A 14,574-nucleotide genomic window follows, 5' to 3' on the forward strand; every position below is an offset into this window, starting at 1 on the left:
CAAGAACACTTCAATATAGCGACAGACATAATTTACATAACATATGCTCCTAACTATCAAATAAACATTATGGTGGCCTTTGTATTCTCACCCGCTATCAATAGCATCGTGAATTATCTCTATGTTACCCATCTGGCAGTAGATTCTTGACTCCGGAAGTCCTCCTAAATTTCGAAGAAATTGGGGCACGCTTCACACAGATTTTATATCCTAAAATGACGTGACCAAGATAAAATACAACAAATGTCAACGGAAAAAATTGGAAACAAAACCTTTGTTTCTATATAAAAAAAAATCACCAATACCTATGCAGGTAAGCTCATCAATGAACATGTGATCCTTGGGCGCACTGTCATCAAACAAAGTGTTGCCCGCTGTCGCCATGTACCCTTGGATCTCATCCTACACCCCAAGCTGCACCCGATCGGTCCATTCCACACACCCCCATTTCAATGCAAAGCAGGCACCACCATTTCAACTTGGTGGTCATGCGAGGCAGAAGGGGAAAGTAGGACGCTATTGTCAAGACTCCTACTCCCCTTTAACCGTAAAAGAAGATGAATCACAGAAATTCCATTCAGCTCTCGGGTACGTATGTTCCCTCCACCCAAAAAAAATATTTTTAGCTGTCGAAACATTCCAACAAAAAAATTCACATGTACATCTCGATAATCTATGTACGTTCATAAAGTTTCGCGAAATACCGATATTTTTTATGGTCGACGTAAAAAGAATAAAACATCTCTCATAAGAAGCCTTTTTTAGCACATAATTTTACCTTTTTTACACAACCCAAACTACAAGTCGATTTTTCATGGAAAGACTTTGTGCGCAAAATTAATGGAGCACTCTTGTGCAATTATAATAGCATATCTGGTCTCATGTATCACGATGCCAACAAAAACCTTTTTATTAAACCGTTATCCAAATGTCTCAATTTTCAGTGAAAAAATAACTTACGAAATACCTTCCAACTAGTCCGCTTGGTACTGCAATAACTTGTTTATCACAGGTCATCTTATATTCATCCGATTTTAACTGAAGGATTTGACAAAGGCATGATACAACACATATGATCAATCAAAGAAAGGGAAACAAGGAATCCACAAGAGATATAATGCTCAAGATTGAGATTTCCCGTTGGTTAGATCAAAGTCCCAACTTGTAGATTCGCACAACACTGAAGTTTATATTTTTTTCCTCAATGTTGCTAATTCCGAAGGGATGCTCACATTTCCCTCAATTTTTTTATTTCGCTCAAAGATGTGAAACTTGGGTGGGAAGGGATGAAAAAATCCAGCACACGATCGACACGAAAAAAGTATGCGGATTCATCTGCTAGTTTCACTACATGGGTCACTTATTGCATGGTATGTGTTTGATCTCGAGCATATGTAGAGGGAAAGAATGCACATTATGTCAGACAAGTAGGTGTGAAATGAATCATTCCATGAAAGTGTATGGAGTAGATATTAACCTTAATTGACATGTGTGGTCGTAGAGGGAAAGTCGTACGTTCGGTTGATAGACAGATAAACAAAGACCACAAATATGTTTGGTAAATGCAAAATGTTACGAACTCATAATAAATTAAGATGCGCCATGCTTATTTTAAGAAGCTAAAAAAAATATTAAGATGAAGAATGAACTCTGATAGAGATGTAGTTTTTTCACGTTGAATAGCCACATGACCCATCTAGTTCTATTTGTCTAACCAGAAATATCCAATGAAGAATGGCATGTACTCCACTGAAAAGACAGTGTTCTCGAAGAGGATGACATGCATAAGCTTAAAGGAAAAGACAGCTTCTAAGTTAAAATTGGAAAGACATTTTGACTGATATGGAATTCCCAAAATCATTGCAACACCACATCTTGGTAACAAACTATGAATGTTCATTATTTGTTTAGTTCACCAAAAATTGGATTGCCCCACAATTCAAATTAAGAAAACCCAGACGGTCGAACCACATATGTGTTGTAAATTACAAAGATCCATAACAAAAACAAGTGAACAATTAACAGAATTATGAGTCACACGTCTACCGAAGTATTGGCTAGAGTACATATTCACCTTAAATTTCCGGATAACTTGGTAGTGAAGAAATGTAGTACTGTTTGGTAGATATATTGATAGATACAACATAGCTTGGACGATACCAAATTTTACACTCATTAAAAGTGAATAAGCAATTGGTGGCTTTAAAGAGTTAAACTAAAAATGTTGATAAAGACGAACAATGGCTTGCTGCATCGGATTCCATTTATCTGGACAAAATGACCACTCAAGAATACCATGTACTCCACTACAAAGGCAAAGTGTTCCGCGAAAGGAATACTTATATATGATAACAAAAATATGGATTCTAACAAGTTCAGATTTTAGAGGTTGTTCGGACAAAGAACTCCCGAAACGTAAAATTGCAGCTTGGTGACTATCTATAAATGTTCGGTGTTTATTTTATTTGGAAGAAATGCAATACGCCTGATTTTAAATTAAGTAAACTCAAACAGCAAGCCAGAAACAAGCTATAGAGCAAACAAGTTCAGAAATACCACCGACAAGAACACGTAAATGACATACGCGTTCAAGACATGAGGAAATTATTATCGGCACCTCACGAAATAAATCCTATGTGACAACTCCCACACATCTGACTTCACAGTATTGTGCGTGACTATTCTCAAAAAAAGTATTGTGCGTGACTTCAGAGATCGCACATACATGGCATGTAAATTCTACATGTTTTATTCGAGAGAGAAAAAAACCCTCTTTTCGTGATACATGTGCACACCCAATATCAGAGCATGATTGTATCTCTCTATAAATTTTGAGAAGAGTGAGGCGTATCAGAGCATGATTGTATCACTCTTTTGATGATACATGCGCATACCCAATATCGGAGCATGATTGTATTACTCTTTTGGTGATACATGTGACACCGAGGTTAGGTTGTATGCTAGGAGCGCATCACAACAACCAAATCGAAGAAGAACGCAGACAAGTCTCCGCGAAATGGAGGAACTTATTAAAGAACCCTCAAAGAACATGCTCTTCGATATCCTATACTAGTATCCCTCACCATTCTTGGTATAATCTCTGTTTATGCCAGTGGTCTCAGGGGAATAACTCTGCAGAGCATGTCTTGCAAAGCAGCTGGCATAGATGCTTTGCTTTTTGACAGGCCAGTATCCAGCTCACCCTGTACCAAATCTTCAATTACGTGGTGGTACAAGTAGAGGCTAGTATGGTTGTAGTGTTGTACCGATTGAAGCAGATGAAGATAACCCAACGAGATTTCTTACCAGGTATCAGATGCAGCTTCTTTACATTCACGTCTGGACCGCATGGACGACATAAGCATGGAGACTCACGCATGCGTTGCCAATTTGCAATGAGCACTCTCCTGGTCCGTATTAAGCCTTTCATGAGGCCCAGACCGGGCATTATCCTGAGGTATATCCTCAGTCTGATCCTCATTGTGCCTTTGCAGCAGGGGCATGGAAAGGTCGTGCGTAACTACCTCAGAGGCATTGCACTGCCTTTCGTCATGCAGGTTGCAGGACAACATCGGGTATAAATGAACCATGCCCTCTGGCCACTAACCCCTGTGCTCCTCATATGAACCTCTGTGCTCCTCATAGTTAGTAGTATGCTGAGAAAGATGTGCAGCTGAATTGCTGGGCAAGGTTTCCTTTGGCAGATGCCGCCGCCATCCAACACCCGTGCAAGGTTTCCTTTGCTGGGCAAGGTTACCGGGCGGGCTGCTGCCAAAGGAAATTTGCCCCGGAATTCAGCTGCACAAACATGCACACATAAGTGGTTCTCTAGGATCTACACTTGCCAATGACGAATGCAAAGTATATGCTGCTTTCTTCACATTTTGAATGCTTACAGCTCTGTTTCTGTACACTATAGTCATTAACATCCTGACCACCATGTACAGATGAAAAATGAGGATCTTTGAGGGGACCAATCAGGTAGAGATAGCAAACTACATATCAACTATCACTACACACCGTCAGTCTACAAAGGTAACGAAATGGGATCCATCTATATACAGGAACCAGGATAAATATTCCTCTGTTCTGTTATTACTCATCTTTGCCCACTGCCTCTGGAAGTTTGTATCTCGGAGACTTGTCGGTGCCTTTTCTTGAGTATTCTCTCCATCGCGTAGCTGCTCTTGCCGCTCTGTTCGCTCTCTCTACTGCTTCTTCATCTGACAATGTTAAATAATCGTAATCAGATTCAACAATATTAATAACCAATTGACTGTAAAACACAAAATTGTCTTTTGACAACTCTTATCTTCAGAAAAAAAAAGAGAAGCACATTTTCTCTATGGTATGATATGTATAGTAGCATTACCATTGGTTTGGTATCGCGTTGTGGACCCCCAGATATCACTCCAAGAGCTATTCGGGTCTGAATTCTTCTGGTTGATCATCCGTGTTCGGATTCTTTCCTGCAAAAATGGACCAATCTATAAATAAAAATAGTTATAGTTCATTTCCAAACTACAGGCTCATTTTCAATTCTGGTCCAATATATGAAAGAGAGAAATGGTCATCAGATTCCAAAGGACATATGGCATTATAAAGATGAACTGTGGGGAAGAAATCATACCAACACTTTTGCTTGTCTCTTTTCCCAACGTGTGCTTGCCTGCCAAATACAAAATATTTTAATAAAAAATAATAATAACAGCATAGTAACGCATGCAATATCTACAGGCCTGCATAGGTCTTGAACAGAACGAAATTGCAACTGTACTATGGTAAGCTGAAGCCCTTAACATTGAGAAGGAATCTATAACTTTGGGAGCATGCATAGACAGTAAATTAGATAAGCAAATAAAATTACATGAATGAAGAGACTATTACCATTCTAAATACATTGACAGAAACACCCATCCCAGCATTCATCAGCCCAACCTGCCCAAAATTAGAGACCGCCATTACTATACTAAAAATCGCAGTTTACTGAAATAATATATCTGACAAATACAGGAAATTTGTGGTGTATTCTTTTATTTAGATGTTCTGACAATAATACACCTTTTGCTACCTAAGCGAACTACATGGTCGTAAAAAATTGCAAGGTTTATATGATCACAGAGATGTACAAATATATCAACAACAACATCAAAGCCTTTTATTACCAAGCAAGTTGTGGTAGGCTAGATGAAAGTATATATATATGAAAGAAAATAGCTTACATTTACCCTTTCTATTCTTCGCATTTCATTTTCAAGGAGTGAAAGTTGTGCAGCAGAAGTCCAGTGAATGCAGTCAACTGGGCTGGAAATGAAAATATGAGAGTTCAGTTCAACAACCTTAGCATGTGCACTATATCAAGAAATGTCTGTAACACGTTCAGTCAAATAATTCTGAACATCTAGTGATATGGTCGGCTTTGTATGCTCACCAACTATCAATGGCATCCTGAATTAGGTCCGGGCTACATGTCTGGGAGCAGACTCTTGACCTCCCAAAGTCCTCCTCAATTTCGAACACATTGGGGCAGACATTGGCACAGATCTTGCATCCTGAACCGGCATGAACAAGATAAAATTAATATACCGACCCTCTGAGGAAGATCCGAACAGAAACTTCTGTTCATAAGGAACAGTTAGCAATATATCATTACCTATACAGGTAAACTCGTCAACAAAGACCTGATCCTTGGGCGCACTGTCATCAAAGAAAGGGTTGGCGGCCGTCGCTGCGTAGCCATGGAGCTCATCATACACGGCACGCTGCACCGGATCGGTCAGAACCTGCTCTTCAGTAAAACACACCTCTTGTTAGCTTTGTGAACAGAGGCCAGTCCAATGCAAAACCAGGAATATTCAAGGAATTTTTTTGTATTTGCAGCCACAAAAAACCCAAAACATTACTGAATTCCCCTACCGTGTAAACCTCGTTGACGAACATGCAGACGTTCGTCACATCAGGGTCGTCTCCACTAAGGTCAGGGTGGCACGTCTTCATGCAACTGTAGTAGGCTTTCTTGATTTCCTCCGTGGTTGCATCTGGCATCTGGTGGTGCAAGAATCAGGAGTTAATGTGTTACACATAAGAAACAAATCCATCATCCCAACGGCAATCAGTATAAGAAATATTATCTGAATATAGACTACAGGTTTAAAAAATAATCATTCCCCCCTGGTCTGAGCATGTCACACGAAAGTAAGAGCTTTGAATTTGCCACTGCGAGGCGAGTTATTCAAGTGATTTCTAACTTAGATCACACTAAGTTTTCCATTTGAAATATAGATATCAATAGACGTGCAAAATTAGGAAATATTGTTCGGGAACGCTTACGACGCCAAGAACAGAGTAGAAGTCGTCGGCCGCGTCCTCCTCCGATCTCCCTTGTTCAGCTTCCGCCGTATAGGCATAGATCCTGAGGCCCCTCCGTCCCCGAATACTCCCGCTCCGGCGCCGGTCTCTCGTGAACCCAGACCCAGAGGAGGCCAACGGCCGGGCGCGGCGGCACCAGCGGGAAGACGGCGTCGGCGAGACGGTGCGGAGCGTCGAGGGGGAGGTGGTGATCAGCGGTGGCGAGAGAAGAGCAGGAGCCATTGGTTATAGAATAATGCGGGCGCAGCGGCGCAGTCCAGCTAGACCGGTCGGAGTCGAAGGAGGAGAGGTGGAGAAGCCTGCAGTTGGCCTTTCTTGTCGATCTCCTCTTCTGTTCAAACGCAGGTTCGGGTCTAAATACCTTAGCTCTATACATTTAGACCCTCGAAGGTATTCATATTATGGTATCAGCTTTTCGATCTAGTGCATTTTTCATGTAGAATCTTCCTAGATCTCCAATCGGTTTTGCTATACCTAAGTCTAAGTGGTTTGAGATTCTTACATGTTTATATTGTTAAATTTTGGGTATCGTCTTAAACACACAAAAAAACTTAGTCCACTAAAGTGTACAAGGACCAAATTTTCATTCATAAGTATTTTGAAGGAAAGCGCCTTTCAGATCAAAGTGGCTTGGTTATCAAATTTGTATTCATTTATTCTAGGCATCCTAATTCATAAAATCACTAGCAAGATGGTGTACCCTATTATACCGTTCTTGATTTTTTTTTAGAAAAGTGATAAAGCACAATAACTAGTTTAGCAAATTCCCTTTTCCATATGATCTTCTGAGCAAACATTTGCACGATGGGATAATAATTTTTTGTATCAACAACATGAGAGTGAGGACGGTTTGCTGGTATCGAGGTGGCATGTAGTGGAAGGATGGATTATGGATTTTCTTAGGGCTTGTTTAGTACTAGAGTTTTAGTGGCGAGTAATGGAGATAATCCCAAAGGGATTGGGTAAAACACATACTTCACCTAATTCTCTCAAATTACTATAGAACCCCATTCCACTAGGTAGTGATACTATAATGGGGATTAGGGGAAATAAATTACAATTTGGGGAAAATTTAAAAAATAATGGGGATTAAACTACTAGTACACTAGAACCAAAGATGTTTTTAGGAACAAGTGGGGATATGAGATTTGGTGGGGATTTTCTCCACTAAACCCACCAAAACTCCAGTACCAAACACGACCTTTTTTTAGATCAGCAGGGATCACTCCCCAGCTCCATTTCATAGAAAAAAAAGCCAACGTTCAGAGCTAAAAAACGAAATAGATGGAAAGTAAAAAACCAAGATCTCCTGACCTACATGCTAAAGTTTGTTGGGGAAACAGTTGCCATCCCAACGGTCTCCGAAATACTAGCGACCCATAGCATATATCACGTTATTAAAGAAACTAAAATGCCAGATAAATGAAGCAAGACATCCTCTGCATTGATTTCCTCCCCCCGGCCGTTTCCTGGTAGAAGTTTTTGCCCTTCTTCATATGCGCTTCTGATTACATCACCACCCAAACACAACCTTAGGGATGAGAACTAGAAGAGTTTTTGATCGGGTGCGACGTCACTCCATTTTAATGATGGCAACAACGGCAAATAGAAAGGAGGGTAATGCGATTCTCTGTAACAAAAGGTTTCTTACGGTGCAGAAGAGAAGGGACAGTGGTGTAGGAGGAAGGAAGAAAATATTGAGAGGACGGTGAAGGTTTCACACATAAGTCTACAATGGAGACACAACACCTATGGTATAGTGTTTTCTTCATGGGGTGGAGGGGGTTCAGCCTATAACGCGAATATCTCTCGTTAGTTCACTGTATGCTTCTTCACGGATTCTACAAAATCTTGACATCCTTATTATACACCTTTGGAATTAATTCGGTAAAGAGAATTTGCAAGAGATGGGAACTCCGGATCCGTCTTGAGCAGTAAATTCCATAAAAAAGAATACTAGAAAATTAAGAAATTTGAAACAAATCATAATGTAGAGCATGTCTGCAGGTATATGCACAAAATTATGCAACTTGAGCAAAAACAATAGTCGAATAGCCAGTTTTTTTCCGTGCAAGTTCCATTTTCTCTTTTTCTTGAAACATTTACGTACGTGCAATTCTCGAAAAATCACACGATTTACTTTATGTTTTCTGAAACTTACAGTTACAATCTGTTTAGCTGTTTTGAAAATTAGGATCACGGGTAAGACCATCCACGTACCTTTGACTGACTCAACGGATCTTGTTTAAACAAAAGTGTAAAAGGTTGCAAACGCAAAAATGTGAGTTTGGCGATCCAGGGCCATGATCTGACACCACCCAAGACAGGCGTGGGGTAAGTATGTCAGCTTCGTTCAGTATTTCTACGTGGATCCAGCAGTCGAGGACGTCACCCGACTACCCGAGGATGACGGTTGCGTGAAGCCATCTCTCGTGCCGGCCGGACGGCGACGCGGTCGTCGTTATGCTTCCCGGTGGTGGCCTGGAGACCGACGTGCAGCAGCCACAAGGCGCAACGTTGCATATGCGTGCACGGTACATGCCAGCACGTGGTGCCTACCTGCATGCTGAACTCGCCCGTGGCAAAATAGTCGCTCGCGTCTTCTTCTGAAGCCGCGTGCGTCATGGGCCTGCCTTGTGGCTTGACTGCTCCATGTCCAACACGAGCCTGGTCAACTAGCTTAGCTGAACTGTCAAGCCAGCAAAGCCCAACCCGATGCACATGAGGCCATTATCTGTTCTCCCTCACTCGTTGCGAATTGCGATGCTCGATCGGGCCAGCTGCTAGTTTTTTTTAGCTACAAGCCTCCTTATTTTTTTTTTTCGAGAACCCGCAGGAGAGCTGCACGTCATTGTATTAAGCTTAAAAGGAGAACAACATGGTCCAGTTTATGAGGAAAACCGGACCGAAAACCGTACACATGATGCCTTCCGGCCGACAACGCACGCCCAAACAAAGCACACAACAGGCACCCGACCTTGCCCAACCTCTACGCCAACAAGGGCACCAGGAAAGGGCACAGAGTCTCAAAAACCGCGTCACAACCATAGCAGGACAACCTAGAACGACCCTAACTCTAGGAAGGTACACGTCGACGTACAACCCACCCAGAAGAAGGCGAGAGGGTGGCAGGACTTGACCAAACCTAGAGGAAGCAACGTCAAGCAGGCGCCGACAAAGGGTACATAGCGCTCAAAAGACCGAAGCTCTAGGTAGCGGCCACCTCTGACTCTAGCCGCCGTGCTGGGACTCCCGGGACAACCTCAGCAGTGCCTCCAACGAGGAAATGACACCGAAGCGCCACCGCTGCCTGATCCAACAACTGGATCAAGGGTTTCCCCAAGTGCCCGGGATGGGGTTGGGTGAAAAGGGACTCGACGACACCTTCAACAAGGTGACGGCGCCCGCGGGCGTCGCCGTCGTCCGCAGCTGCGCAGGATTTCTCCCAGCCCTATCTCCGACCCCGCAGTCCACCGAAACGGAATAGACAGGAACCATCATCGGCAAGGGACGCCGCCCAAGAGAGGAACGCTTGACATGGCGAGTGAGGGGTTCGGGGTCACCCTCCAGCATCACCCAGCAGCCCGACGCGCTGCTGGCCGACCAACCACTTCCCCATGCGGCCAACAAGGACAGGGCGATGACCATCTGCCAGCATCCGCAATGAAGGGCGACGGCGGCGGCCCAGATCGGGCCTGCCAACACCCGGTGCGAGCTCTGAGAGCTCCAGCACGCAGGCACCTCCGCCGCACCACGCTGCAAACGCCACCGCAACCTTGCAGGGCGCAAATGGCTGTGGCCCTCCCGGCCTAGATCGGGCCCAGGCGGACCCAAGCTCCGCCAGCAGCGAAAGCACGCCGCACCTTGCAGGTCGCAGCCCGGCACGACATGGCCAACAGCCGCCCAACGCCCCGCCGCTCGGCCGCCCGCCACGCCAACTCCCGGCCGCCAGCCGCCAACCGCCGCGGCCCTCCGTACCGTCGACTCTCCCCGCGTAGAGGAGACGAGACGAGCCCGCCCACCTTGCCCTCCGCCTTCGGCAGCCGGGCACCGCCACCACCGCCAGCTCCGGCGGCGGCAGCGGCAAGAGGAGCTCGGGATCTAGGGTTTTTTGGGGTTAGTGGAGGAGCCCTCCGGAGCCGCACGCGCGAGCGGCCCGGGAGGGAGTCTCTAAAGCGAGCTGACATATCTTTGAATGGTAGGACCACGAGTTCAGTAGTTCACTTTTTTTTTTTTGACTTGCAGGTCGCACCACGAGTCTCTAAATTTTTTTTTTTTTGACTTGCAAGCCTCCCTGCTCCTAGTTATGAGGGCTCTAGTCTGCATACGATTTAGCCGGCGAACCGAAATCATGGAAAGCCATCTATCTTCCTGATCTTGTAAAAATTACTAGTAAAACTTCAAAACATGTTTGAATAAAATAAGGCAGCTCGCGCGTAAAGTTGTTTCTTAAAATAAGGCAACTCACGCCGTAAAATTACTAGTAAAACTTCAAAACATGTTTGAATTATATGCTTATAGGGAGCAATTGTTTCTTAATATGGAAAACCATCTATCTGCCTAATCTTGTAAAATTACTAGTAAAACTTCAAAACATTTAGCTTGAACAACATAAGCACAATTTGCGATATTTAGATTGGGTACTGTAGTTTCTCTAGTAGTTTAATCAAGTTTATGTACTAGCTTGAATCAAATATGTGTTTATTTGTTTCAAATTGGGATGAATTTGAGTTTAAGAAGTTAGATATCCTCGAAATAGGCTTTCGCTCCGCTTTATAAATAAAGCAACCACACCATACAAGAGATGAAACAAAAAAAAAATGTTGGGGCAACAGTAGAAACATGCCCAACTGAAAGGAAAGATACAAAGGAAGCTAATGGCAGATCGACTAAACGATGGCACTCCGCAACTGTCGATGTCCTCCGAGTTGTCCCACCACCCTACACGCACCACGGATCACCAAGTACCAAGGCAACACCTTCAGGAAGGGATGTGACGTCAACACGCCGCTGCTGCCCGGACCAGCGAACTGGACCCAGGGTTTCCCCCGGTACTCGGGGTTAGGTGGTACCGGGGATCCACGATGCCCTCCAAGAAGGAAAGGCGACACTGCAGGCGTCGCCGCATCGGTGTCGGACTAGCCGGCAAGGATTTCTCCCGAACCCCACTACCACCAACCCCCGGAAATCCGTAGCCTAGGAGCCCACAAGGTCCATACGCAAAGGTGGTAGGGTACGCCAGCCGCTAGACGCAGGAAAGGCAGACGCAAAACGACCCGCAAAGCTCGGGCCCAACAAGGCCCGTAAAGCAAGGGACGGTTCTAGGCCCGCCTCGCCCGGATCCAGCCCGCAAGCTTGCTGTAGCCGCTGCCTCCGCCATCACCTAGTCCGGCAAATCGCACCATCCCACCCCGACGCGAGGATCGTCACCACCAGCCTGCCGCCCACTAGCTCGCGTCGCCCAAGATTGAGCCACCATCGCCACCTCTCCGTGGCCAGCACTGCCAAGAGGGTGCCGTCGCGCCGCCGTCGGCAGATCCCGGCCCGCCTGGCCCAGATCCGGCCTGCAGCAAGCACAACACGACAGCACATCTCGCCGCCGGCCTCCCAGCAAAACCAGCCCGCCATCGAGCTGCCCCTCCTTCCTCCGCAGAGGTCGGTGATGCGCGTAGATGACACGTCCGTTGGGAACCCCAAGAGGAAGGTGTGATGCGCACAGCAGCAAGTTTTCCCCCAGTAAGAAACCAAGGTTATCGAACCAGTAGGAGCCAAGAAGCACGTTGAAGGTTGTTGGTGGCGGAGTGTAGTGCGGCGCAACACCAGGGATTCCGGCGCCAACGTGGAACCTGCACAACACAATCACAGAACTTTGTCCCAACGTAACAGCGAGGTTGTCAATCTCACCGGCTTGCTGTAAACAAAGGATTAGATGTATAGTGTGGATGATGATGTTTGTTTGCGAAGAACAGTAAAGAACAATTGCAGCAGTTTGTATTTCAGATGTAAAGAATAGGACCGGGGTCCACAGTTCACTAGCGGTATCTCTCCCATAAGATAGCAGATGTTGGATGAACAAATTACAGTTGGGCAATTGACAAATAAAGAAGGCATAACAATGCACATACATATATCATGATGAGTACTATGAGATTTAATCAGGGCATTACGACAAAGTACATAGACCGCTATCCAGCATGCATCTATGCCTAAAAAGTCCACCTTCAGGTTATCATCCGAACCCCCTCCAGTATTAAGTTGTAAACAACAGACAATTGCATTAAGTATGGTACGTAACGTAATCAACACAAATATCCTTAGACAAAGCATCGATGTTTTATCCCTAGTGGCAACAGCATATCCACAACCTTAGAACTTTCTATCACTGTACCAAATTTAATGGAGGCATGAACCCACTATCGAGCATAAATACTCCCTCTTGGAGTCACAAGTATCAACTTGGCCAGAGCCTCTACTAGCAACGGAGAGCATGCAAGAACATAAATAACATATATGATAGATTGATAATCAACTTGACATAGTATTCAATATCCATCGGATCCCAACAAACACAACATGAAGGATTACAAATAGATGATCTTGATCATGATAGGCAGCTCACAAGATCTAACATGATAGCACAATGGGGAGAAGACGACCATCTAGCTACTGCTATGGACCCATAGTCCAGGGGTGAACTACTCACACATCGATCCGGAGGCGATCATGGCGATGAAGAGACCTCCGGGAGATGATTCCCCTCTCGGCAGGGTGCCGGAGGCGATCTCCTGAATCCCCCGAGATGGGATTGGCGGCGGCGGCGTCTCTGTAAGGTTTTCCGTATCGTGGCTCTCGGTACTGGGGGTTTCGCGACGGAGGCTTTAAGTAGACGGAAGGGCAGGTCAAGAGGCGCCACGGGGGCCCCACACAACAGGGCCGTGCGGGCCCCTTGCTGGCCGCGCCGCCCTGTTGTGGCGGCGCCTCGTGGCCCCACTTCGTGTCCCCTCCGGTCTTCTGGAAGCTTCGTGCAAAAATAGGACCCTGGGCGTTGATTTCGTCCAATTCCGAGAATATTTCCTTACTAGGATTTCTGAAACCAAAAACAGCTAGAAAACGAGCAACTAGCTCTTCGGCATCTCGTCAATAGGTTAGTGCCGGAAAATGCATAAATATGACATATAATGTGTATAAAACATGTGAGTATCATCATAAAAGTAGCATGGAACATAAGAAATTATAGATACGTTTGGGACGGATCAGTCGGCCGACCACCATCCACCATGGCGCCACCTCCACCCGCAACTGCAAAGGCAGACGACCACGGCCCACGCCACCCACAGCCCGTGCCACCCAGAGGTACCGACGCTGTCGACCTCCAGGATGCGTCACCACCACACCGCCGCCCGTCGCATCGTGGCAACGAGTCAAGCCCGTGCGCCGGCCGATGTGGCACCCGACGGGCGCGCCACGCCCTGACCCGGAGGGTGCTCCCCGCGCCCACCCACACGAGCAAGGGAACGAGAGAGCCTCACCGCCGCTGACCGGGCTTTGCCCGGCCACACCCTCAGGCGGTGGCGAGGGAGGGGGAGGGGAGGAGAAGCCCGGCGGTGGAGGAGATTAGGGTTTCCCCCCGGTCGCCACGCGGGGGCGACACGGGAGGGAGGAGGGGGGGGGGGGTTATGGTGCCTTCGCGTCTATCTAAGAAGTTAGAAATAATGGGCATCAGATCGAAACGGCTAAAATTTAGAGGAGCGAATATTCTCCTCTAAAAGTTAAGGGGCTGGATACTCATCTAGTTATAATGTATCGGCTAGAGATGCTTTTAAAACGATATTCAAATATCTCAATTTTCCGTGAAAAAACTAACTTGCCAATTATCTTCGAACTACTCCGTTGATACTGCAAGAACTTGTTGGTCATATGTCATCTTATATTCTTCAATCTATCTGACTTAAATTGAAGGATTTGCGAGGGGCATGGCACACTACATCATCAAAGAGAAAGATGTAATGAATCTACAAGAAAGATACACATCGGTTGGATCGAAATCCACAGCTGTAGTCCCATATAGCAACAAAGTTTATATTGTTTCCCCAATGTCACTCATTCCAAAAAGATGGTGTGAAACTTGGGTTGCACAGATGAAAAATCCAACACAACACAATAAAAAAGTACAGGGGTTCGTTTGCTAGTTTCACTACATTTTTT

General features: G+C 45.5%; 1 protein-coding gene across 2 annotated transcripts; it reads right to left on the reverse strand.

The window, feature by feature from the left end:
* Positions 1 to 3,841: 3,841 nt before the first annotated feature.
* On the reverse strand, positions 3,842 to 6,591 carry LOC124649108 (chaperone protein dnaJ C76, chloroplastic-like). 2 transcript variants are annotated; one of them, XM_047188782.1, is made up of 9 exons: positions 6,331 to 6,591; positions 5,917 to 6,045; positions 5,654 to 5,783; positions 5,432 to 5,552; positions 5,229 to 5,304; positions 4,888 to 4,938; positions 4,631 to 4,669; positions 4,373 to 4,469; positions 3,842 to 4,223 (listed from the first exon to the last, which is right to left on the reverse strand). In XM_047188782.1, the coding sequence occupies exons 1-9, from the start codon at positions 6,589 to 6,591 to the stop codon at positions 4,096 to 4,098; spliced, it is 1,032 nt and encodes a 343-aa protein (XP_047044738.1). In that variant the 3' UTR covers positions 3,842 to 4,095. The 2 variants fall into 2 exon arrangements, with proteins under 2 accessions (XP_047044738.1, XP_047044737.1); XM_047188781.1 differs by having other exon boundaries at positions 5,223 to 5,304.
* Between the last annotated feature and the right edge of the window lie 7,983 nt (positions 6,592 to 14,574).

Source organism: Lolium rigidum, chromosome 4 (assembly GCF_022539505.1).
Source record: "Lolium rigidum isolate FL_2022 chromosome 4, APGP_CSIRO_Lrig_0.1, whole genome shotgun sequence".
NCBI classification, from domain to species: domain Eukaryota; kingdom Viridiplantae; phylum Streptophyta; class Magnoliopsida; order Poales; family Poaceae; genus Lolium; species Lolium rigidum.

Coding starts and splice junctions, on each gene's coding strand:
- LOC124649108 (XM_047188781.1), bottom strand. CDS start 6,591: ATGGCTCCTGCTCTTCTCTCGCCACCGCTGATCACCACCTCCCCCTCG. Junction 5,553..5,653: donor TGACGAGTTTACCTGTATAG/GTAATGATATAT, acceptor ATGCCGGTTCAG/GATGCAAGATCTGTGCCAAT. Junction 4,670..4,887: donor CTGTCAATGTATTTAGAATG/GTAATAGTCTCT, acceptor TGTATTTGGCAG/GCAAGCACACGTTGGGAAAA.